At 42.3% G+C, this 27678-nt stretch overlaps 1 protein-coding gene across 1 annotated transcript; it reads right to left on the reverse strand.

The window, feature by feature from the left end:
* Positions 1-1396: 1396 nt before the first annotated feature.
* Positions 1397-26236, reverse strand: LOC147361930 (ATP-binding cassette sub-family C member 4-like). The gene is made up of 7 exons (XM_086328427.1): positions 26208-26236; positions 20098-20208; positions 19418-19538; positions 9478-9702; positions 5209-5375; positions 2580-2705; positions 1397-1670 (listed from the first exon to the last, which is right to left on the reverse strand). Exons 1-7 carry the CDS (start codon positions 26234-26236, stop codon positions 1397-1399), a joined length of 1053 nt encoding a protein of 350 aa, XP_086184553.1.
* Positions 26237-27678: the final 1442 nt, after the last annotated feature.

Below are 27678 nucleotides of genomic sequence, written 5' to 3' on the forward strand. Positions count from 1 at the left end.
AGTGATGGGACCAGATGTCATGAGTTTAGTTTTCTGAATGTTGAGCTTTAAGCCAACTTTTTCACTCTCCTCTTTCACTTTCATCAAGAGGTTTTTAGTTGTCTTCACTTTCTGCCATTAAAGTGGTGTCATCTGCATATCTGAAGTTATTGATATTTCTCCTGGCAATCTTGATTCCAGCTTGAGCGTCATCCAGCCTGGCATTTCACATGATATACTCTGAATATAAGTTAAATAAGCACGGTGACAATAAACAGCCTTGATGTGCTGTGCTGTGCTTAGTTGCTTTGGTCGTGTCCGACTCTTAGGGACCCCATGGATTGTAGCCCTCCAGGCTCCTCTGTCCATGGCAATTCTCCAGGCAAGAACACTGGAGTGGGTTGTCAGGCCCTTCTCCAGGGGATCTTCCCAATACAGAGATCAAACCCTGGCTTCCTGCATTGCAGGCAGATTCTTTATTGACTGAGCCTTGAGAGAAGATGACAATATACAGCCTTAACATACTCCTTTACCAATTTGAAACCAGTCTTTGTTCCATTCCTGTTCCAGCAACAGTTCTAACTGTTGTTTCTTGACCTGAATACAGTTTTCTCAGGAGACAGGTAAGATGGTCTGGTATTCCCATCTTGTTCAGAATTTTCCACAGTTCATTGTGATCCACACAGTCAAAGACTTTAGTGTATTCAATGAAGGAGAAGTAGATGCTTTTCTGGAATTATCTTGCTTTTCCTATGATCCAATGGATGTTAGCAATTTGATCTCTGGTTCCTATGCCTTTCTAAATCCATTTCATGCATGTAGAAGTTCTTAGTTCACATAATGGTGGGAATTACAAATTTGAAAAGCAGAGGGCAGTTAGAGAGAGGATTAAGCAGTAATTAAAAGGGTGCAGGGATGAAAAGGCAGAAACAAAAGGCAGGTTCAGACACCAACAAGCAAAACATTTGTGGAGGAAAGAACTCATTTTTGAACACAGAGAATTAAGTGAATCTGAGGCCACTCTTCCTGTCCAAGCAGCATGGAGCTCTCAGCAAGTTCCTCCCCTCCCAGCCCAGAGAGGAACTCTGTACCCCAGGACTGTGCAGTCACTGCCTAGTCATCGGAGTCAGCACAGGAGATGCAATCTGCTTGCTTCTCCTGCTTTTAGACATTTTAGTCACTCTGCAGGCATCACTACACAAGAGCCCTGTGCCACTGCTATCTATATATACTACTGGCCTTACATGAGAACCGGTCTTAGGATATCTGTAACACACTCTACGTAATAAAAGAAGAGAGTACCTACAACATTCTGGGAAGTCTGCCAGCTTTGGCACTGGGAGAGTTAACTATCACCTAACTGGCACACAGTGAGACCACATAAAGGAGCTATTTTAGGTAAAATCTGCCTATAACTTTAAAAAGTTATTTGTCCCCAAACCTTGATTCTTCGGATGCTGACAACGGCCTCTGACACCTTCTCAACAGCCATGGGGAAGTAGAGGGTGCTCGAGAACCGCAGAGCCTCAAACAGCATCACCACCACAAACACTTGGCTGGCTGTGATCAGGTTGTCAAGGAGCTCATTGGTGATGAAGGTGACAAAAATCATGATTTTGCTCACAGCGAAAAATGATGCCAAATTCATGCCCCGAAGGTAGGAACTTTTCAGAATCTTGGAAATTTCCTTCCTGGAAAAGAGAGAACAGAATAGGTTTTAAAAGAAGCATCAATATCCAAGTCCACCTCCAGGGCTCCATCCCGACACCAGGACCACACACTTCATCACTGCTTCACTCTTCCAACTAAGCAGAGGCTTCCTGTCACCCTTTTAAACACTGTGGGTCAATCAGACTGTGTTTGAACATTCATTCAACAAGCATTCATAACCACAAGTCCTGGGTGGGGCTCCCCACCGATGACAGAAAGACACAGTCCATCCCCTCCAGGAGCTCATGAACTTGTGGGGGAAGAGAATAAGACACCCCAAAATTGTGAGACACCAAGACATCAAACAGAGGCAGGCACCATGGCCCCTCTGGAAGCACATGTCCTGGCTATTGTAAATAGTGCTGCAATGAGCACTGAGGTACATGTGTCTTTTTGAATTCTGGTTTTTTCAGGGCATATGCCCAGTAGTGGGGTGGCTGGGTCATATGTAGCCTTATTCCTAGTTTTCTAAGGAATCCCCATCCTGTTGTCCATAATAGCTGTGCCAGTTTGCACTCCCACCACAGAGCAAAAGGGTATTGTTTGTAGATGTTTTCTTGATGGCCACTCCTACCAGTGTGAGGTGATACTTCATTGTAGTTTTGATTTGCATTTCTCTAATAAAGAGTGATGTTGAACATTTTTTTCATGTGTTTATTGACTGTTTGACTTCAGAAGCATATATAATTTTGCCTTTAAGAAGATCGTAAATGGAACAGCAGATTAAAATGACATCTCCCCTCTTTCACTTAACCCACCTGCCACATGTGAGGTGTGGATTCATAGTATTTAAGCTCATCTTCATGTGAAAAGTGGTAAGACTTTTAATTTCAGTCTGTAAAAGCAGGGGGGAAAGTAAAAAATATGGTGTGATACATACAAAAACTTACCTTCTCAGTCTGGTAATAAGGTCTATAAATGACTTTTCCCAAGCATTCATTTTTACTGTTCTGATGCCAGTTATGACTTCGCTCATGGTCCTGATCCTGTCGTCTGTGAGAGCTGCAGTCTTACTACTGGGGGGACAGACGTGAGATGAGCCATAGTGACCACAGCCCAACTTTCCTCAGCAGCAGCAGGGGGCACAGGGAGGGACCAGGGATCCATGATACCCTACAGCTCTTCTGTGCTGACATCACAGGCAGGTCCTTCTCAAAGTGCAAATGGAGAAAAAGACTTCTAGGAAGTCAACCATTCAGTCCAATTCAAGGAGTAACTTGGAGAACTCACAGTACTGGCTGAGGAAGACCTGAAGTAAGTCAGGTACGAACTCTCCACCTAAGGTCGCAGTTGGGCAGGGAAAGCAAAAAGACACTGAATCTAAGGGGAAGACAGTGTCTGTGTGGTGATAAAATAGGAATGAAGTGCCGGTGAGCAGAAAAGATCGGGCTGTTAATTCCACTGGGAAAGGAGAGCAAGAGCTTCCGAGACCTGGCAGCACTGCAACAGGGCCTCGAAGGGTAAGAAACATCTCTCCACAGCAAGATAGGAAAGGAAATTTAAAATAGACAAAAATATCACATGTAAAGTCACCAAAAAAAAAAAACCTTCAAACAGCACAATACCTCCATCACCTGACAACCTGGACAATGACCCACCTCCAACCCGCTGGGACCTGCTTCAGGTCTATCTCATCACCATTAGGCCCTTCATCACCAGCCACTGTTCTATCACATATGCTGCTGGGACTGCGTGGCTGTATAAAGACAAAGTTAACTAAGATTGACCTTGTCCTTGAGGCACATATAAGTTAATGGAAACACTGAATTAAAACCAAGACATGAACATAGATACCTGAAAATTGCATAACAAAAATACATGCAGCTAAACTTGAGCATATAGGATTGTTACTATTTAATAATAATTAAATAACTTCAATATAGGTAACTTCTGCTCAAGGACACTCTACTTATACAGGTATGGTGCTGGAAGGAGCCAGTGAGCGCCGTCACCTTTCCCTCTTCATGATAAGCCTTCAGCTTAGGGCTGGAGCCTCCACTGACGAAGCCTGAAGGCCCTACAATCCACATAAAGAAAAGACTAGAAAAGGCATTGGTTTTGTTTTTGAAGAGAAGTATGGAGCAAATGGTGAATGTTACCAAGCACATATCACCTAGTTTTTAAACCAGTGTTTCTCTTACCTGAGTGATGAGAACGAATTTCCAACACAGCTTTGCAAAAGCAGAAGAATAATGAGAACCTCCATCCCAGCAAGACAAGATATTCCTATTTCCATGCAGAGCAGGGCAGTCACTGCGATAGCCTGCAGTGGCCCCACCCACAGATAGTGCAAGAACATTGTAACCTTAAAAGAGAAACACAAAGCCTTCTTAGAACTGTATAAAATCAAAACCAGTAAGGACAAAGTGTAGAACAACCTGTTCTAAAGAAACAGGCAGGAATCTAAACAGAAATGATATCAGTGAGTTTTATACCTCATGATGAAGCAGAAATCCAAGTGTCCCCCCCAGATGATGCTGTTCTGGGGCAGCACAGGGCCAGCCTCAGGGACGTGCCAGGGAGAACCCGACCAGTAGCACTGAAGGAAGATGTTGATTTTGTCCACAACACAGATGAGCTCAGGGCTTCCCCAAACTCTCTCTGTCCCAAAATTCAGCCCCCATCTCCATAGAAAAGCCTATATTATGGTACCTACCACACTCTCCGATATCTACTTGTGCATTTACCTTCCAGACAGGCTGTGGCCTTTCCAGTGCAGAAATTAAGGCTTATTCACCTTCAAATTAAGTAGAGGCCTTACATCATGCTTAATGAATAAATAATTGAAGGAGAAGTGAAAGTGTTAGTCTCTTAGTCATGCCCAATTTGCAACTCCATGGATTGTAGCCCACCAAGCTTCTCTGTCCATGGGATTTTCCCAGGCAAGAATGCTACAGTGGATTGCCATTTCCTTCACCAGGGAATCTCCTGACCCAGAGATAGAAACCAGGCCTCCTGCATTGCAGGCAGACTCTTTACCACCTGAGCCACAAGGGAAGCCCCCAGACTTAAAGGTCAGGATCATCCAGGAAAGAGAAGTGGTCTATACAGATCTGACCAACAGCTACAACACTCTGGGTAACATGATTTATTCATAAAGTAAGTGTGAAATGGGTACGATGGGACAGCAGAGAGGAGGCTGTGTCTGACTGGGGACCACACACTTGGCATATTCCTCAAAGGCTCCCTAGGCAGCAGGCACTGTACAGGGCACAGAAAGAACAATCCCTTCCCACCAGGCCTACATCATCCAGAGGAGGAGGAAGACAATCCCACAACACCAACACCACGTACCAAGAAGGACCACTCCAGGAGGACCCCTAGGAACACTAACCAAGCTGGGCAAGAACACTGTTGCCTGTCTATTACTAAGGTATGTTACAGACAATGTCAGAAAAATAAAACCCTCATCTACAGGACAACACATATTATCACATCTAAGCTGCACACAGAAAATGAGCATTGGATAAAGAGAACCCTTGTTTTATGTCTTCAACCGAACCCTGGCTGACACCAAACCCTGGCACCTGGCATCCCAATAAGCTAAATCCAGTGAGAACGATAGGGAATGGAAGAGGATCCCTCAGGCAGCTTACCTGATCAAACCTGTTCACATCGTTGGACAGCAGGTTGACTATTTGGCCTGTGGTGGTCTTCCCCATGGCTGAGCTACTCAGACGAAGTGACTGAAATGAGAGAAAGATATAGAGAATCGGATTTCTGCAGTGATACCATGTCAGTCTGAGAACATAGCAAAATGGACTGTATTTTCATGGGGTCTTGTGTGGTGTCAGGATGAGCAGTATGATGCCTGAAAGCAGGGCTCTAGGGACCCTTGTTCATCCTTTGATGATTCAATGTGGCGCCAGCCCTGCCCACAAGGACAGCAAAGGGAGGAGCAGGAGACAGAAGCAAAACCCTCTACCCTGTTTCTCAGTGAACCTGGACCTGCCTGAAGGATAAAGAAATATAGATATAGACTTAGGGGTCAACCAAAGCAATTTTGAGCCAAAAACTAGACAGCATATTAAAAAGCGGAGACATCACTATGCCAACAATGGTCCATATAGTCAAAGCTATGGTCTTTTCAGTGGCCTGTACAGATGTGACAGTTGGACCATAAAGAAGGCTGAGCACCGAAGAATTAATGCTTTTGAAATGTGGTGTTGGAGAAGACTCTTGAGAGTCCCTTGGATAGCTAGGAGATTCAACCACTCAATCCTAAAGAAAATCAACCCTGAATATTCACTGGAAGGACAGATACTGAAGCTGGAGCTCCAATACTTTGGCCAACTGATGCCAAGAGTTGACAAACTGGAAAAGACCCTGATGCTGGGAAAGATTGAGGGCAGGAAGAAGAGGGAACAACAGAGGATGAGATGGTTGAATGGCATCCCTGACTCAATGGACATGAGTTTGAGCAAACTCCAGGAGACACTGAAGGACAGGGAAGGGTGGTGTGCTGCAGTCCACGGGGTCACAAAGAGCTGGACAGGACTGAGTGCCTGAACAACAACAAGATGAGAGTGGAGAGCCTGCCTCAAGGAAAGAGATTAATACGAGGTGTGACATCATTTAAACACTTTGGTCTTAATTTCCTCATTCTAAAACTAACCAGTATAATATTCAAAACACTAATCCTGTGAGGAACCTGTGTTCTTAACGCCAGTCTGCTGACTTGACAAAAAGCACAGCCTATGCTGTATAATTCCTTCATTTGATAAAAGGCTCTGAAAAATTCCCTAGAGATCTGAGAAATCGGAACAGACCACCTTGAGCTGTTTCAACAGACCACCAGCTGTAGCCATCGATCCAAACAAAATGTCATGGTTCATAAAAATGTTCCATTTAGTCCTCAAGTTAAAATTGATATAGCCACAATGGAAGAGACTATGGCAGTTCCTCAAAAGACCAAACATGAAATTAACATATAGTAAAGCAATTTCACTTCTGAGAATGTACTCAAATTAAAGCATAAACTTGAACTGATTATTTGTGCACCATGTTCATAGCAGCACTATGTACAATAGTCAAAAGGTAGAAACAACTCAAATGTCCACTAACAGATGAATGGATACATACAATGTTGTATATACATGTAAAAGAATATGATTCAATCTTTAAAAAGGACTTAAATTCTGACATTTGTTCCAAGACAGATGAATCTTAAAGACAGTGTACTTACATGGCATAAACAAAATGACAAACATTGTATGATTTCACTTATATGAGGGACCTAGAGGAGTAAAATTCATAGAAAGAAGCAGTAGAAGGATAATGACTAAGAGGAGGGGACTGGGGAGTTAGGGTTTAATGAGTGCAGAGGTTCAGTATGGGAAGGAGAAAAAATTCTGGAGATGCAGAGTGGTGATGGCTGCACAAGAATGTGAATGTACTTAATGTCACCAAACAGTGCACTTAAAAACAGTTAAAATGGTAAATTTTATGTTGTGTATATTTTACCACAATTTTTTTAAATGAATGAACCAAAGCCAAAAGCAATTTTATCAAAGCTGCAGAAAGGTAAATAAATGACAAGTCATCTAATATATGATGTGTGTACTGTCGCTCAGTCACGTTTGATTCTTTGTGACCCTATGTATTGTAGCCCTCCAGGCTCCTCTGTCCATGAAATTCCTCAAACAAGAATACTAGAGTGGGTTGCCATTTCCTTCTCCACTATACATGATACCTGTTCAAAATTACAAACTATGACTTTGAGCTTAGCGGCCATTCCATTTCCAACACCCAACCTGATTTCTCCTCAGGACCAGGCATCAGGAGACAGGACCTCTGCATGAACCACAGACATTCACAGGGGCCTTTCAGAGCCGCTCGGCAGCATCAGGTTTACCCTAAGGAATTGGTCCAGCTGTGACCTGCAAGAAGTGTCTTATTTTTGCATGTCAGTAGAAATCTACATGTAAGGCTGTGCACGAGGAAATTCCCATGTTTCTGGAATTTCAGGTTATGTATACAGTTTCTGACTTTGTAAAGAAACAATTGTTTTAGGCTAATTAAGCCAGTAAATGAACACTTTGGGAGATGTTTACATTTCCATAAGCAACATACAAGGTCAGATCAGATTCCCCAAAGGAGACATTCCAAAGTGTTAGCGGGAAGAGGGAAAAAACCAGGACAGTGGCTCACTTGTGCAGCAAAGAAAGAGCTTTGTTTGACTAAACCATCATCTCAAATCTAACTTAAGGTTTTTACACTGCAGTTCTGGTGAAATTTCCTGCATACTTATGGGAGCTAAGTATGATCTGGAAAGATGAACATCTAGCTAATTTGTGGGGACATCTGAGTATTTGTCTACTAAATGGCAGAAGGTGCAAGAGAATAACAAAAATGATGAAGGCTGACAATGAAGACCCTTAACTGGAATATATGTTACCCAAGGAGAAACTGGGCTCATGTGCCAAACACAGGCAGTGAGATGCCAGGCCTCTGAGTCCACACAGTCCCGAGATTTAACAAGAGTCTGCTCAAGCAAAGATGGGAGAAGACATTCTACATTTTCCCCAGTAATGTATTTCCAAGAAATAGGAGCTCTAGATAAGTAACAAATAGGAAAAGAATCAATATTTTTCATTTAAATCGCCTGGTTTTAGCTTTCATTGAGGATTTTACTCATTTGTAATAAAATTAAATATATTTACTATGTGCAATTTGATGTTTTGATGTAAATAAACATTGGGAAATGGTTATAGTAGGAAAACAAATGAACGAACCCATCATCGCACATAGTTATTCTTCTGTGTGTGTGGTGAGAACACTTAAAATCTATTCTCTCAGCAAATTTCAAGAATAAAATACAGCTAAATAAAATTTTTTTCCTAGAAAAAAACAAACAGCCCAAGGCAAAGAGATATGCAGGGTCAAGTTTATATAGAGCCCTTCAGTTCTTAACACTGTGGCAATTCCCTTGTGAAAACAGCTAAAATCCTTAATTCTTTTAAACTACTTAAGACTAGGTTAAACTATAGAATAATTCCATGGCAATTCTCAACACAAAATCACTGAACACACCAAGTCAGGTCTTATTAAAAGTGCTAAAATGCATACTAAAGAAAAAGGAAATATTGAATTAAGAAAATAACTTGAATGAATAGCAACAAATTCCCACCAAAATTACTAAAAGCTGCATAAGATTTCAAGTTTCATCCCAACATTCAGCTCTATTCTTTAATACCATTATAAAAAAATCATAGCTATAGAATATAGCGAGAGAATCTATGTTTGGCATGGATTCCATTTATATTTTTCTTTAGTTCACACAATTACATTCAATATGTCTAGATGGGTCATTTAAACATATAATCATTCCCTTTCTCAAATACATTTTGTGCTCCTAGATTTAATTTCATAAATCCGATCAATGAAGTTTACTTTTAAATACAAAGTTGATGTAAAAGATGGTCTTAATGAACAACAAATTGCCACAAATACAGCTACAAGATTAAGGCATGAAAACACTGAAAACCAATTTGACACTTTTTATACTTATTTTTTAATTAGATTCCATTACAAGCTGCGTGGATATTACATAAAAACCTGTGGATAAAATTTACCAAAGGCAGCTCTGACCCGATCTCAATACAAAACTTTTCATTATTTACTGGTAAATTTTACTTAAATGACAGCAACAAAATTGGCCTGATGCAAATAGCAAGCTTCTCTAGGAAGGTGTAAATGATCCCAGTTACAAGATGTTTAATTTACAGAGAACTAAATGTTCCTGATGCTTCAGGAGAGGAACACACCGTGGTACCGAGCGACACTCACCTTGCGGTAGATCATGTGGCACACGGCTACTCTCAGCCTCATCCCCCCGCGCTGCATGTGGTAGAAGCACAAGTGGTGCAGAACGGCCCACACGAGCACGCAGGCGCTCAGCGCTGCCGCGTAGCCGTAGGCTTCGTGCAAAGCGGCAGAATTGTCGGGATCATAGTTTTCGACATAACTAATAATTTTGCCCCAAAATATGGGCAGAACTACTTTGGTGCCTTCCTGAAAGAAAAAAAACCTTAATTAGAAATACAAGTCATGCCAGTTTTTCTTAACACAAGCTTTACGTTTATTATTAGCATGTTAAAAAGCCATCTTGACAAAATGCTACATTCATGGCTAACCTAAAAGAAAAATACACAGATCTAGTCTCTCCAGTAAGACAAGCAGACAACAGTTTTAACATAAGTCAAAATCTTACATTCAAAGACAATAAAGCCTTAGTATTGGGTTGCCCAAAAAGTTCTTTCAGTTTTTAAGTAAAAGACACATTTTTCATTTTCACCAAGAACTTTGTTGAACAACGTATTCAAAATTCTGTTCCACTATCTCCTGCCATTTTTCAGGAAACCTGATAATTCCATCTTCCCAAAACTTTATATCTTTTTGAGCAAAGAACGATTTCAGGTGCCTTTTACAGTCTTCCTGGGAATTAAATCTTTTTCCATTAAGAGAATTTTGTAAAAAACAAAATAAACAGAAACCTGAAGGAGCAGTGTCTGGTGAATATGGCAGCTGAGTCAGAACTTCCAAGCCAAGCTGTAACAGTTTTTGCCTGGTCATCAAAGAAACATGCGGTCTTACATTATCCTGATGGAAGATGATTCATTTTCTGTTGAATAATTCCAACACATTTCATCAAGTGCTGCTTTAAGTTGGCCTAACTGGGAGAAGTACTCATTGGAATTAACTGTTTGGTTTTCTGGAAGGAGGTCATAATAGAGGACTCCCTTCCAGTCCCACCATATACACACCACCTTCTCTTGATGAAGACTGTACTTTGGTGTGGTTGGTGGTGGTTCATTTCACTTACCCAGTGATATATTTCACTCCACATTAGTGTACAGTATCTACTTTTCATTGCCCATCACAATTTGTTTTTAAAAAGGAGCATTTTTTTTTAATAGTTACATTTCAGTAGAGAATTGCATGCAGAAATAACGGTCAAGAAGATTTTTCTTTTTTTCCCTCGCTTAACTTAGGTGGAAACCAAGCATCAAAGTGATTAATATAACCAAGATGGTGAAATGACTTTCAGGGGATTTTTTTGGATATTTTGAGTATGTTGGCTATCTCCCACAGGATATAACATTGATTGTTCTCAATTAATGTCTAGATTTGATCTCTATCAACTTTAGCTGGTCTACTCGACTGTAAAACATCATCCACCAAGAAATCTCCAACACAAATCTATTTTTTTCTTTTTTTTTCTTTTTTTGCTATGTTGGGTCTTCATTGCAGTGTGCAGGCTTCTCTAGTTGGAAAGCGCCAGCATAGTCGCCCTGAGGCATGTGATATCTTAGTTCCGCGACCAGGGATCAAACCCGTGACCCCTGCATTGGAAGGCAGACTCTTAACCACTGGACCACCAGGGAAGTCCCCTGACAGGTTTGATTTTGATAGCTCTCTTCTGTCTGTAAAATGTTGAGGAACCCACAAGAGGAAGAGAAGGAGAAGAATCCCAAACTCAAATCACAAAGCATAACTAAAAAGCATTTTCTGCTCAACTAACTAGTGCCTGATCAGATTATTTACAGAAAGCTGACCCCATCTCTCAAAAGGATGTGACACAGAAGTCCTAAATGTCTGTCTTGTTCTACACACACACATGTTCACAGGCCTTAACACCTGCCTTACCTCCCACAAGGTCATAGGCGCTTTCATCTACTCCAGAGAAGAGAAGACTGTTTATTGGAAGAATTATGTGTAAGATGACCATATCAGAGGAAGATGACCAGTTCTCAAGAACACAAAGGCTCAATGTTACATTTCTAGGAAGCCTCATCATTCACCCCTGGAGGCACTAAGAGCTTAAGAAGAACCCCTCATAGATTGTAAAACACACTGTTGATACAGTTTACTGAGATAGAAGTCTGGAGACTAATACAGAGAAGCAAAAAGTCAAACTACACATGGCAGTCCCAGCCCAGATACGATCAAGGGAAGCCCAGTGCTGCAGGCTACAAACCTGTGGCTCTCCACCAGAAGCCCAGTGGTAACACCTGCCATCCCAAAATGCCCTAAAACTGTGATTCTCTTTGGAAATCACTGCTGTCTGTTCAGTTCAGTCTCTCAGTCATGTTCAACTCTTTGTGACCCCATGGACTACAGCTTGCCAGGCTTCTTTTTCTATCACCAACCCTTGAGCCTGCTCAAACTGATGTCAGTGATGTCATCCACCTATCTCATCCTCTGTCATCCCCTTCTCCTCCTGCCTTCAATCTTTCTCAGCATCAGGGTCTTTTCAAATGAGTCAGTTCTTCGTAACAGGTGGCCAAAATATTGGAGTTTCAGCTTCAGCATCAGTCCTTCCAATGAATATTCAGGATGGATTTCCTTTAGGATAGACTGGTTGGATCTCCTTGCAGTCCAAGGGACTCTCAAGAGTCTTCTCCAACACCACAGTTCAAAAGCATCAATTCTTCAGTGCTCAGCTTTCTTTATAGTCCAACTCTCACATCCATACATAACTACTGGACAACCACAGCTTTGACTACATGGACCTTTGTTGGGTGTTACTCAGCTGTCTGTTACTCATCTATTTGATCCTAATATCATTTCAATTACAGGAGGAGTAAGGAGTAATATCACCCATCTAAAAGAATACTAATAAATGCAAGAAATTCAGCAAAAAAGAGTGCAAAATAAAGGCAGGTCATTACCGGCTAAGTGTCTGGGTTTATCTGCTGAGAGACAGTCTTTAATAACCCAGGTGAGCAAACAGCCTCACTAAGGAGTAATGCCAGTCCATGGCCTATAGCTTCTACTCTTCTGTCTATTCTGGATACTAATCCTCAACTAGTGAGGAATAAAACAGCTGAGAAAATATTCCCTATCAAACTTGAAACTAACCAAATTAAAATGTTCTGGATAAGCAGGCACAAGATCAAAAGTTGTTCCCTCAAACTCTTCATCTTTAACATCAGTCTAAGTTTGATTTGTGAATATTCTTTCCACAAACCAATTCAGAATAGAGTTATTACATCTTCATAGGAATTCGTCACAACTATGAAATCATGAAAGATTTTTTAAAAGAGTCTATTGTAATACAACATTTGATAAAGGTTCTACAAGAATCTGAGAGTCTCTGGGGCAGACATTTCTTGGTAGAGTCCTTGGTATTCAGCCTCCTGAAAGCACTTGACTTTGGGCCCCATTTCCTGCTTCTTAGGGGAACTTCTCACAGGATTAAGTGCTAAAATTTCCCTACTCATTATAGTTTCTCCATTACATTTCCACACATACTTAAAAGGTTTCTTACCCAACTCCACCAATTCTGCTTCACAAGAAAAATTAAAAAACACAGAAAACAGAAACAAGCTATATCAGACAAAGAAAAAATGCTTGAGTGAAATATATAAGCAGGAAAAATGAGCTTGTGGGAAAAATGAAGGGGCAATTTACGTTCAGAAATGGGAGAACAGGTGACAAACAGCAGAGCTGAGACAGATCCAGAGCTAAGGAGGAAAATCAGTGAATCTGGGAAAATAATAACATTAGGATGCTAAATATAACTTTACTCCTCCTGACACAGTGGTCTTCATCCTGACTGTACCTTAGCATCACCTAGGAGGGGTTAAGAGCACTCTGAGGCCTAAAGCCAAGCCTCCAGAAACTGGGTTAGGTCAACTGATTAAGGATGGACCCTGAAGTTCCCTCTGCCTGGAAGATTCTGGATGTAGAATCTAATCCCATGGAAATATCTGCTATTATCCTGCATCATCATGGCATCTGGGCCTCGAGGAGCCATGAACCTGCTTTGAAGGACTTACAAGTACCACAGAAGGTTTTATGCTGAGTTCCGTGTTACATATCATACTTCTAAGAAAATTCCTTATGAACCCAAATTCTTGAGACTCCAAATATGAAATTCAGACCTTTCATTCGAAACACGGGAAAAAAATAAATGTTTGTAAAATACAGTATTTACAAAATTAAAATATGAATCAAATTTGTAATGTTATATCTAATGAGGGAGAAGAATTAGAATGGAACAAGGATACCAGTCTTCTTTAAAAATAGCCTCTTCTGTTGATTTGACTTTGGAATTGTGAAAACATTATACAGAATTATAAAACAATGAAGTTTTCAAAATCAATTCATAAAATTTCAGAGTAAAATAAAACAAAAACTATATCCATCCAGTAGGTTGGCAGTTATACAGTGCTGCTGCTGCTGCTAAGTCACTTCAGTCGTGTCCGACTCTGTGTGACCCCAGAGATGGCAGCCCACCAGGCTCCTACGTCCCTGGCAATCTTCAGGCAAGAACACTGGAGTGGGTCGTCATTTCCTTCTCCAATGCATGAAAGTAAAAAAGTGAAAAGTGAAAGTGAAGTTGCTCAGTCACGTCTGACTCTTAGTGACCCCATGGACTGCAACCCATCAGGCTCCTCTGTCCATGGGATTTTCCAGGCAAGAGTACTGGAGTGGGGTGCCATTGCCTTCTCTGGCAGTTATACAATAAAGAACTGTTAAAAGTGGTTTAAAAAAAAAATTGAAAACATATTCCCTGTGTGATATGCCTATCTAAGAACAATATGAACAGCAACAACAACAACAACAATATGCTTTCAAAAGTCACATTATGGTTAATAGTGTTGATATTATAAGATTTTTAAATGAATAATTATGTCAGTATCATTGAGAACTGGGATTCGCTGAAGTTGCTCAGTCGTGTCTGACTCTTTGTGGCCCCAGGAACTATAGCCTGCCAGACTCCTCTATCCATGGAATTTTTCAGGCAAGAATACTGGAGTGGGTTGCCATGCCCTCCTCAAGGGCACCTTCCCAACCCAAGGATAGAACCCAGGTCTCCCACACTGCAGGGAGACTCTTTACCATCTGAGCCACCATTAGGCATGGCAGAAAAGAGAAAAGATGATGAGAGGAAAAGAGATACCAATCTAAGAGTAAAAAGATAAAATACAAGCACTACTGCCCTGAATCTGACTTCGACTGGAAATATCCATATAAACTCAAGGTCTGTTTACTACAAAAAATGTATAATATCTTTGTCCAGTGAAAAAGCTGAGAAACAATAGCCAACTCAACAGCAGTGAAACACCCCTAGTGCCCAGACCATAGTCTCTAAATACCATTTCCAATGAGAAGGAGCCATGGCTGCTTGGAGAAATGGAGATTCCAGGGCTGGGCCAAGTTTGTACTTAAAGATGCACAGCTTCTTTTGTGTAACCATAAATCAGAACCTTCTCATCACACCAGAAAGTGAAAAATTAGCAATGATTTCTACAGTTTGCACAAAAGGCAGGAGTCCTGGGACGAGACCTATTCTATCCTCAATGGCAGAGGCTGTTTCCCAAAGGGCTTAGAAAACTCACTGCTGTTTACAGGCCATCATGGCAGAACAAGAACTCTTAAGAAAAGTCACTTCTAGAAGCCAACTTTACTGGACAGTAATTAAAAGTTTCACTTCTAAGCAGAATTTTGAATTTGTCACCATTATGAAAGTAATCTTTTTAAAGGAGTCACCTATTTCCTTGACTTATTAAAGATAATGGATTGAGGGGGATTGGAGAATGAGTGAAATAGGTGAGGGAGATGAAGAGGCACAAATTTCCAGTTATGGGAATGTAATTTACAACATAGGAAATACAGTCAATAACACTGGAATAACTTTGTATGGTGACAGAGGGTAACTAGACTGATCAGGGTGATCATTTTATAATGTAAAAATAATATTGAATTACTATGCTATACACTAGAAACTAATATAATATTTTAAGTCAATCATCCTTCAATTTTTTTAAAAAAGTTTTCAATGAGACAGTAAAAATACAGTGTTTTTTTTTTTTTTAATGAATTGAAAAGTATCACCCTCATATATGTCTCAAGGTCATCACTGTGGATATTACTGACACCTAATGGCTAATGCTTAGCTCTCAGGAACCAGCAGAGTGCACACAGCAGGTCTGCTCTGCAGGTCCCTGTCTGCTTGGCTCAATGCCCCCTCCTCCTCTCCCTTGCTGCGTGATCCTTGGTGGTTGCTTTGAGCCCACAGTATCTCTGCCACTAGTAGCCACTCCTCAGCCTCCCGGGTTAAGCAGAAGTGAGGGACACATGGAAGAAAGGGTTGGGAAATAAATGCAAAGACCACCCAGCTCTTGGGGGAACCAGCCCTGAGTCCAGGCACAAAGCTCACTTTGGAACACAGAGGATTCTGCTTACTCCCTGCCCATCAGTTGAGCTCCCAAGTGAAGATTTACACAAATATGTGCCTTCCTATAGCCTCTACCTAAAACCGACACAATCAGCAAAAGTGGCCTTGGACAAAGGTCAGTGATTAGACAAGGCCAGCCATTTCTAAGGTTCCCACAAAGAGGACATAAACCCTGGTCACTCCTCCCCACTCAGGGTAGGGAGTGAGTGAAACCACTGAGGCTCTTCAGTTCAGTTCAGTTACTCAGTCATGTCTGACTCTTTGCAACCCTATGGACCGCAGCATGCCAGGCTTCCCTGTTCATCACCAACTCCCGGAGTTTACCCAAACCCATGTCCATTGAGTCAGTGATGCCATCCAGCCATCTCATCCTCTGTCATCCCCTTCTCCTCCTGCCCCCAATCCTTCCCAGCATTAGGGTCTTTTCCAATGAGTCAACTTCACATGAAGTGGCCAAAGTACTAGAGTTTCAGCTTCAACATCAGTCCTTCCAGTGAATACCTAAGACTAATATCCTTTAGGATGGACTGGTTGGATCTTCTTGCAGTCCAAGGGACTCTCAAGAGTCTTCTCCAACACCACAGTTCAAAAGCATCAATTCTTCGACACTCAGCTTTCTTCACCGTCCAAATCCCACATCCATACATGACTACTGGAAAAACCATAGCCTTGACTAGATGGACCTTTATTGGCACTTCAAGGTAACCCCATTTACACGCCAGCAAGTGGACACCTCATCTCTCAGAGAGAAGCCCTGATGACCTGGTGGGGGGGTGGTCTCTGTGTCTCTGGTCCAGGAAGAGTCTTTAGGATCCTCCTATCCACCCTGAGGGCCCCAAGCAGGCAGAGACCTGTTCACCTTCTCCTCACCCAAGATCCCCATGAAAGTACACACAGGGGCCAGGCGTGCTAGGAACTCGCTGGCTGTTCTGTTCTAATTAGGGGTGACCTGCACGTGCTCCAGGTTGAACATTAGCCTGGTACTTGCTTCTCCAAGCATTATGGGCACTCCTCAATTCTCACAGGACAGAGGTTTCACACTTTGAAATCCTAACCCTTAAAGCCTCACCCTAGACTGGTTTCACCCTGCCTCTTCCCACTGGTGCTGCCAGGAGTGCCTGCGCTGTGGTGGGTCACAGCACTGTCTGGGAACCATGGGTAACCCATGAGTCATTCTGTGCACCAGAGGAATTAAAAGAGGGCAGGAGGTCAAAAGTAATGTGTTCATGTTTTAGAGAGTCCTGAGCTGAGTTTAGATCTTCTCCTATCTAAAATTATCACCACTTAAGGATGGTAATGAGGGCAACGTTAAAGAGCTCCTGGTCTATCTGAACACAGCATGATGTTGCTTCTAGCATCAACATTCTAGTCAAATCTGGCACCCAGGCGACATGGACACCTGAACTCTACCCTCATTTACGATCCCAAATCTGACTTCCTGCTCCAGGAAGTTCTTAGCATCCTATTTATTATCTTTGACAATATTCAGGATGCATGTGTCTGACACTATGAATACAAAGCTCTAAAGACAAGCCTTTCTGACCCTGGACGAGCTCTCAGGCATTGAGGTGAACAGGCTCATAAGTCAGAGTACCCGAAGTGGAACCTCAATTTGTTCTTTATGCTCTGTGTGACCAGGGGCATCCTATGTAACTACTTGGACTTAGAGTCCTCTCTTCTAAAATGGGGGTAAAATGAAACCTACAACTTCATTGAGTTAGCCCAAAGAATAAGAGTGATATTACACATACCGTGCCCACAGCAGTTCCTAATACATAATGTATTTTGAGTACTTACCATTGTTCCTACTGCACTACTAATAGTACTGCTGCTGCCACCACCATGACTACTGAGTAGGAGCCCCTGTTACTGCTACTGGAACTTCTAGTACTACAGAGCATGAGCTCCCTTGTTTTCAAGGTCCTCGACTCCCCACTTCTCTGCCATGACCACCCCACAACCAGCCTCTTGAAGGAGGGGCTGGGGCTCTACCAACTGACACCTGACACAGGCCCCAGGCCTGGCCTTCCTGGATCTGCAGCAGGAAGTGTTACTAGGGCTGGACAACTTTGAAATAAACACTCCAGCCCGCCCTTCACAAGGCACTGCAGCATCTCGGTGGCCAGAGCCCTGTCTGAGGTGGCACTCTGCCCCACACACCTGCCCCACCCTCTGGCACAATGGTCAACCCACCTTTGTCATCAACAAGAACTCCATCTCCCAGGACCACCCAGTCACCTGGGAGCTGACAGATTCCGTCTCTCCAGTTGTGTGCGTCAGACTTCACTTGCCCACCTGCCCACTACCCGCAGTGCCCTTCAGTACAACACAGCCTTTAAATAAGAGCCATGCCACCCACATTTAAACCACTTGGCCCCCCCACCTCACCCCTAACACAATGGACTGAGGACAGCTCACACCTTCTCCACCTAAAACACCCCTTTCACAGCAACTGCATCTTCCATCCCTCCTGCCCTCACACACTCACACGCTGCCTGTGTCCCTAAGTCAGCGCTAAGGGACCACGGAAAGCACAAGCCACCCAGGGGGGTCTGCAGCAGACCCCCAGCAGGCTCAGCCAGAACAAGGGGGCTGACAACACTGTGTCCCCAGGTGGACTGTCTCACTGGGGGATCTTGACCCAGGATGTTCAGGGTCATGGAGGTCACTGACCTCACAGTTTTCTGCCTTTGGTTTTCTCCTGCACATCCTCTCCTAGACCCTCTGTCAATGCCAGGATACTAAGACACTCCTTTCAAACACCAAACCACCTCAACAGTCAGGACTGAAACCAGCACAGATGGTGCATGGATTCTCCATGATTCATGGTGAAGCTGGAGCTCCTCCCCACAGGGGTCTCTGACCTGGATGACTTGGCCCATGGGGAGGGAGCAGCCCAGGGAATGGTATGCTCTTGGAGCTCTGGCAGCTCCTGCCCAGATGAAGGGCCCCAGGTCCTGTTCCACTGGAATGGGAGAGGTAATGATCCCTTCTTGGGAGAGCATTTTTCAGATGTGTCCTGGGCAAGCTAACAATTGCTTGCTGAGTGACTATAAAATGTCTTAGGTTTTCAGCTCAGGTCCAGGTTTACTTCCTCCAAACCAGGAGGCAAATATTCCTTGAGGTTGTAGGATCTTCTTTTTCTCAAGGATCACTTTTAGCATTTATATCATTTACTGAGCACTAACAATGTCCTAGTATGGTATAAAATGTCAGTGCCATCCTTCCACAATACTATGTTTTAACTGGTTAAAATAAAAATATTGCCTTAGCAAAAAGTTCATTCAAGTTTTGCCAAAAGATGTTATGGGAAATCTGAAAGAATTTTTCTGCCAACCCAATAGTAATCCCCTGGAGAATTTGTCTTTAAGCACCTGTCCATTCTAAAAGTAAATACAACCGCTGAACTACATCATGATTCACAGAGAAGTTTTAACTTCAGACATGAAAGCTCTGTCCTCTCTCGTCCCCATCTCATCCATCTCAGTACTGATCTGCATACACTGAGAAGTTAATGCACAGTTAAGTAAAAACTTTTACCTCAAGAAATATAAGTAGTCCCAAAGCAAAACAGAATTTCCAGTAACACTTGACAATTGTTTTCATTAAAGAAGGCTCCCGTGCATCTTTCTGGGCTCTCAAAATTTCTCGATCCCAGTACCTGCGATGAGAAACAGAGCAGAGTGAAGAAGAGCCCTGCTACAGGTAAAATGGGGGAGAGGGCAGAGCAGAAGACGAGCCTTCACTACAGAGTGCTCTGTGGCTGCCCCATAGATGCTGGCTAATGGGTCACAAGGCGCCTGAAGGATGAACAGTGTAGACTGAAGCACCAGTAAAAGCACCAGACCAGTTTTTGAGGGAAAAGTCCCAGTCTCAGAAAACAAGTTCCTGTCAAGCTTTGCTGGACTCACAGATCATGAGCAGCTCATGGGTGCAGACACCCTCTTCCAGGGGCCCCATCTCCAGGGACAGAGCTCGGCCTCCAGGGCCATGGCTGCGGGCTCCCTCCACGTCCACAGATGCACAGAGAACATGGGCTCCCCCCAGCCTCCAAAGTGGGCTAAGCCTGGGGTCAGCCTGAGGTGGTGTGTGTGCAGTGTCAGGGAAGAAGGCTCCAGAGAACACAGTGGAAGGCAAAGCGCACCCCCCCATACACACACCTTTAGCCCCATGTGGAAATTCTCACTCTCCCTCCCCTTCTCTCTTCTATCTGTGCTCACCCTTGCAGCTCTTCTCCAAGGCGCTGGGAGTGATCTTCTGGAAGCACTGAGTACAAGTCATCTTGTTTTAATTTCCGTTCATAACCAATTTTAAACAAGGGGTTTAGCCACCTGTTAAAATTAAGAGGACAATGACATATATCTAAATTACACAGCTCTAATTAGAATCCTACAGTGATGGGCTTTGTTAAAAAAAAAAAAAAAACTATATTTTAAATATATAGAGATATGATGGAATAATTAGACATGTGTTTACACACTCACACACAGACACATACACACTCCCTAATTCTGTATGCTGAGAGGCCCCAGAAGCAATAACACACTGGTAGCAAAGAGCATTCCAGCCCCAGTTTCTTGGGGTTTTGTTTAACCTACACAATTATGATTTTTTTCTTGTGGGAAGGACTTTTAAGGTCTACTCTCTTATCACCTTTCAAGTATTCAATACAGTAGAATTAACTATAGTCACCAAACTGGATATTACACCTTCATGAAAGTGAAAGTTGCTCAGTCATGTCCAACTCTTTGCGGCCCGGTGGACTATGGAGTTCACGGAATTCTCTAGGCCAGAATACTGGAGTGGGTAGCCTTTCCCTTCTCCAGGGGATCTTCCCAACCCCAGCGATCAAACTCGGGTCTCTCACATTGCAGGTGGGAATTCCATGAACTGTATAGTCCATGGGGTCGCAAAGAGTCAGACATGACTGAGGGACTTTCACTTTCATGAGGATGTAACGTGCAGTCTGGTGACTATAGTTAATCCTATTGTATAACTTAGTTTACAATGGAAGATTGTGTCTTTTGGCCCCCTTCACCCAGGTCTTGGCTTTTTAATATCCTTCTTCCCAAAAAGGAACCAAATGAAGAAATGCTGGTTCCAAGGTTGGGGCTGTGTGTGTCAGCATGTGATAATTCTGTTTTGTTTTTTTTTTTTAACAGCAATATAAGTGCGTGTCATGAAGCTTTGGAGACATCCATGTCAAAAACATCCATCTCCGGTGAACATGTGACAGCTACACAATGAGATAAAGAGCCAGGCCACCCCACCCGTGAAGTTCCCTCTTTCAGAAAGCTCTGGTTGACCTGATAACAGACCATCTCACTGACTGCTTGCTTCTCCCTTCCTGCACTTTAATTCCCACTCTTATTTTTTATATTCATTAGTAAAGAGTGAACCTTTAAAATCCTAGACACCCCACTCTCAAACTCAAAAAGGCAGAATCCCAAGTCCAAGCTTGCTCATGAGCTCTCTCTCTCTCTCCACCCAGGACCTTGCTGTGTCACCCCAGGGGTGCCTTGTACCCTCCAGGGCATGTGAGTGATACACCTTGGCATATCAAAGTTCCCTGATGGTTGGTTGTTGCTGAGATGTGTCTCACAATCCTAAGAACCACAAGGGCTGGTCCAGCCACAACACTGTAAAAGGAGAATTTCTGTAGGGGCTGCTCATAACTAGTATGAGCCCTGGTGAGCAGAGCCCCAGGCAATCCCGGCAAAAGCCTCACTGTCTACAGGCCAAGATCAACAGGCAGAGAAAGTCCAAGATGGGTCTGGGACATCCTGTGCCATAAAATAAGAAAGTGCTCAAGGAATCATGAGGATGTGTAGAAGGACAGAGAAGCTTGAATGGCTCTTGCTAGACAAATCTGAGATACTTAGAGCATCAAAACAAACAAATGGCAATGAACGTTAACCCAGTAAATAATGAAAGAATCCATGAATCCGTAGTGCTACGTAAACAGGAGAGAAATGAAAGCTCTTGCAAACAAATTCAAACAAACATAAAAGGAGTAATCAGTTATTTTAAGCTATGTACATAACTGAAAATGTACTGTACTGAATAATTTTCAAGTGTAAGATATTTTTTATCTTTATATTAGGAAAAGCCCTTGGGAAATTGTTTTGTGAGTCAATCTGTAAACTATGTGTCCCAAGACATGTCTATTCTAGATAGATGCTTAGTCCCATGTGCAAATCAAGTGCTGGTCCAAAAGACTGCTGAAATTTTATATGCTTACTGATATTTTACAGTTTTTAAGTTATAAGTCTGCACAATAAAAAAGTTTAACAATTCAAAAAAAATAAATAAAAAAGGATCAAGAAAATCATCAATGAAAATTAAAAACTGGCTGAAAGTTTGAAGCAAAAGGTGATATTTACATAATCTCAACTTACCACTCTGCAATTATTTATTATAAAGGGAAAAAACTAACTGTACAAATGATCCCACCAAAAAACCTCTTCAGATCAATTATGCATTATTTAAATGATAATAGTTAGAATGCAGAGATAGCCCATAGGTAAATACCATTTTACTAATTTTGCCAGGGTAAGGAAAATTCCAAGGCCAGACCATAATAACCCATGGATAGAGATCAAACCAGTCAGTCCTAAAGGAAATCAACCCTGAACATTCATTGGAAGGCCTGATCTGAAGTTCCAATACTTTGGCCAACCTGATGCAAACAGCTGACTGATTGGAAAAGACCCAGATGCTGGGAAAGATTGAAGGCAAAAGGAGAAGAGGAGAGCAGAAGATAAGATGGTTAGATGACACCACAAACTCAATGGACATGAACTTGAGCAAACTATGGGAGAGAGTAAAGGACAAGGAAGCCCGGTGTGTTGGTCCATAGGGTCGCTGAGTCAGACACGGCTGAAGGGCTGAATAATAGCAACAACAGAGATTACATTTCTTCTCTCCTGTTATTCCCAGAACAACATAGGTACAGATGCTCAAGAACTATTTGTTGAATGTATGAATATCCATGACTCATTAAAGAAGCGATAAGACAGATTGAATTTCAGATTTTGCTAATCCGGGTAACTTGGCACCCCTAAAGAACCCCAGTCCAGGGGTCAGAAGACTGGACTCTAGTCTCAGCAGTGGTGCTGAGCACCCAGGGCCTCAGCTGTCCTCTGCTCCACGTCTCCACTCCAGTTCAGCAGCTCCATGACCTTCAACATCTCTAGGTCTCAGTTTCCTTCCAAAACAACAGTGTACATCTAGGAGCTTTACCACTAAGCACGTTTGAAACATGTTGGGTGATTTATTCCACACTTGTCCCCTATAGAAAATGCTCAGGGAATTAGCACTGGGACTTACCCAAATGATGACACCCTGCCCCCAAAGTGAAAGCATTAGTCACTCAGTTGCATCTGACTCTTTGGGACCCCATGGTCTGTCCACAGAATTCTCTAGGAAAGAATACTGGAGTGGGTAGCCATTCCCTTCTCCAGGGGATCTTTCTGACCCACATTCTCCTGCATTACAGGCAGATTATTTTACCTTTATCTGAGCCATAAGGGAAGCCCACAAAAGACCCTCTTTAAAATTCTGCTTGAAGAGGAAAACATACTCAACATCAAAATATCTTTGGATCCAGATTCCTTCCTAACTTTCTATGGGAAAGTTTAACATTTATTTAGAGAATTATCTAATGTGCAAAACATGGCATTTATTTTCTAATTAAACTTTTTATTTTGTATAGGAGTATATCCAATGGCCAACATGATAGTTTCAGGAGGACAGCAAAGGGACTGAGCCATACATACACATGTATCATTCTCCCTCAAACCACACTCCTATTCAGTCTGCCACATATCATTGAGCAGTTCCCTGTGCTATACAGTAGGTCCTTGTTGGTTATCCATCCTAAATACAGCAGTATATACATGTCCCTACCAAACTCCCTAACTATTCCTTTCCCCCTCACTCTCCCTGGCAACCATAAGTTCATTCTCTAAAGTCTGAGAGTCTGGTTCTGTCAAAATGTGGTATTTAATTGAAATGTATAATTAGGATGTGATGCATATCCATGACCATATATTTTAGTGCATCTTTCCTTTTTCCAAATTCCCATAAGTAGAATAATTAGTGAAGGGCTGAATTCTTTTCCATTAGGTTCAGACCAATCTGCCCTCTTAACAGCTGTTTGTGAGCTTATTTCATTGTAACCTTTGAGTACCTGAATTACAGTTTTTCTGGGCCTAAATTTAAAAATAATTCAGGGTTTTAATTTGAATTTTTTGACTTATACATGCTTAGTCATTCAGTCCTGTCCGACTCTTTGCAAACCCATGGACTGTAGCCTGTCGGACTCCTCTGTCCATGGGATTTTCCAAGAAAGAATACAAGAGTGGGTTGCCATTTGATTCATAAAGATGGAACACTTTTTTATGTCTCTTGATCATTTGTCTTTCTTCAAATGTCTATTAATATATTTTACATAGAGTATATTTTTGAAATAACTTGTAATCGTGCATATAATACTTTTTCAGATTTTCATTTGTTCTTTAGATGTTTAAAATTATGTATATCATTAAATAAAATCAAGCTTTTCTTTTTCATTTCTCCTGCTGCTTTTGTAGTATGTCTTCTGTAGTGTATCCTAACATCATCTAAATCTCTGTTTTATTATAGCTTTTTTCTTATTTTATTTCTAACAGTAAAGGCAGCTAGAATTTTTCTTTTCTTTTTTTTTTTAGTTTTTGATATAGGATAGGCCCCATTTTTTCCTAAAACAGTCCATTCTCCAATTATGGTTTACTGAATTTTTCTTATTCCTCACTATTGGAAATAAGCACAGTTAATGAAGCGTGTCCAGCTGGGGACTGGATTGTCCAGTCCCTTGAGACTCTGTCCTCACTGCAGCCTCTGGGGTGAGCTCTGCATTTCTGTCTACCCTCGTCCCAGAGGCCAGCAGGTTGGGGGTGAGTGCAGGACCTATCCCCAGTGATGAGGATGGGGCAGGGTCTTGGACTAGATGCACTTGGCCCATCAGGAAGCTGTTAAATCCTTGCTCCCCTGACACTGGCCACATCTCAGTGAACTGTCCCCTTGCAAAGGGAGTGTGGATGTGGAAACTGGTATCAAGACAGACTCCCTGGAGACACTTTTCAGAGAAGCTGATGACACGAAGTGGGGGATGTGAACTGGCCGAGTGCTGAGATGATTTAGGGAGGTTGGTCCTGCTAGGCCCTCAATAACTATCGATTATGAATGGACAGAAATGTTTAATTTCAAACTATGATTCTTTGCACCATTTTCAGAATACCACCTGTTATTGTTCATTAACAGTCAGAAATCCACATGCTGTAGATGGAGGCTGAGTGAGCTCTCCAGGGCTCTTTCTCTGACCTTGACCTGTTCCCAGTGAATGTTTAGCTTGATGAGTTTTGGTAATTTTATACAATAACCAGAGCCTCAAGCGAGAAATAGAACATCCCAAAGGTATGGTCAAATTTACTGGTATGTCCTTACAACAAAAAAAACTGCCGAACAAATTTAAATTTATCTTCTGTAGTTTACTCTTGATTTTTTTGGTCTTTGTAGTTCTGCACCTGATCAGCCTGAGACTAGTATCCTTTCAGAGGTATCAAGTGGATAATTTTCCACCCAGAGTCTTCCATAGGTCCCCCATTGCGTTGATTCCCTACCCTCTGTTGACCTGAAACAAATAGACTGTCAGATATTTCTTCAGCAAAGATGGGCTTATTCAGTATCAGCAGAGAATAGCAGTTTGAGGTCTGCATTTGTGCAGAGCCAAGTGTAAGTCCCCAAAGTGCCAGGGCTGGAGAGCACTTTTACAGAGGGGAAGAGGAGGTTGGGAGGGCTCCTACAGAATCCATGGCTTTTCATTGCCTGCATCCTTACCAGGAAAGGACAGGAGTCTCTCTTCTTCCTGTTGAGGGCTGCAGTTGTTGTAACCTCATCTATCAAAGTTATCAGAGGCTTTCTACTGGGGACCACATGGGATATGCAGTCTGTGGTGGTGATGACTGCTCTTTGTCTGGGGGGACTTTGTCCTGTTCAGAGCATCACCAATCCTCTCAGCATCCCAGGGAGGTGTTCTCTCCGGGTCTTCTCCCCACTTTCCTGAGGCCAGTACTGAGAGGTTATGTGGCTGGTTCTCGGTCATATAACCAGGAAGTGGCAAAGTCTAGACTCTATAACACAGGAACACTTCCAAATGAGGCACATCAGGTGCCATTTTTGTTTCACATTAAGTTTTTTAAAACTGTGGAAAATACACACAACATAAAATTTACAATCTTGGCAATTTTTCAAGCACACGGTTCATTATTGGTAACTATCTTCACATTACCGTACAACCAGTTTCAGAACTCTCTTCATCCTGTACTGGTGTGCCATCAAACACTAATTCTCTACTTCCCTTACCGCTAGCCCTTGGCAACCACGAGGTCACTTTGTTTCTCTTTGAATTTGACTGCTCTGAGGACTTCACGTAAATCAAATCATAAAATATTTGTCCTTCGTGATACACATTTTATAAGCCTGCCATCAGTGTGCAGGGTTCCAGTTTCTTCACATCCTTGCCAACACTATTGTTTCTTCCTTTTTTTCCCCATGTGTGACTTGGTGTCTCATTGTGGTACATAACTAACACTTGGTTAAGCAACTTACCCCAATAAAAATCAAGACTAAAAAAACATGAGCTATAATTTTAATTAAAAAAAATCTGTGTGTGTGTAGATATGCAAAGGTTTCTAGGGGAAAGACTGAGAAATAACCAAAATATCAGCAGGTAGACCTGGTTAATAAAAACAAATCCTTATTCCTTTCTTCTTGTATGTGCTCAGTCATGTCCAACTCTTTGCGACACTATGGACTGTAGCCCACCAGGCTTCTCTGCAATGGGATTCTCTATGCAACAATAATAGTGTGGGTTGCCATTTCTTACACAGGGGGATCTTTCTAACCCAAGAATCAAACCTGTGTCTCTTGTGTATCCTGCACTGGCAGGTAGATTCTTTACCTCTGTGCCACCTATCTGGGAGCCCCTTCTTCTATAGTTTTAAGTTTTTATAGAAATAGAAAATATATATATTCTTTTCTAAAATTCACAATTACCAATAGTCAAAATGTATTCTTTCTCTTAGACTCTCAGTCCTACCTGTGCTGTGAAAACACTAAAACCTCAGTGTGGTCATTTGTATAAGTCAGTAAGCTAGTTACTGGCATCATTTACAAGTTGAGAAAGCAGATGAAATGTGAGAAGAAAAGCAAACACTAAATGAGAAGATGAAAACTCAGTTTCTCGACAAGGCGGGCCTTGTCTCTGGGCAGCACTTCCTGCCTGGGCTCGTTTCAACTTTCCCAGGACAGCAAGTGGGGGACACGAGGAAATCACAAAGGTACCTCAGACTTCACAAACAGGATGGCAATTGTGGTCACCAACTAACTTCACAAAGTCTGGACCCCTTTTAAAAGTTAGCACTGAAGGAACAATGCCAGTGGGAGGAGAGGCTTAAAGCAGAAGCCAGCCTCCACCTTCCATCAGAATCACCTGGAGCTTGCTTAACCCCACCCCCATTATTTCTAAATTTACAAAATTGGTCTAAAAGGACTTGATAGGGAGATTTGCATTTCTAACAAGCTCCCAGGTGACAAGGATGCCACAGGTCTGAGAGCCATACTCTGAGAATAGCTGCCCTAAAGCTTGATTATAGAGATGTTTCATGAGCATCATCTCCAACAGCAAGAACTTTAAGAACGTCCCTTGAGAAACTCCTGCCTACAAGATCAAAGGTGTGTTTGCATTTGCTTTCTCCCTG

The sequence above is a fragment of the Bos grunniens genome, chromosome 12 (assembly GCF_055505025.1).
Source record: "Bos grunniens cultivar Pamir isolate PY7600 chromosome 12, Bosgru_T2T1.0, whole genome shotgun sequence".
NCBI classification, from domain to species: Eukaryota; Metazoa; Chordata; class Mammalia; order Artiodactyla; family Bovidae; genus Bos; species Bos grunniens.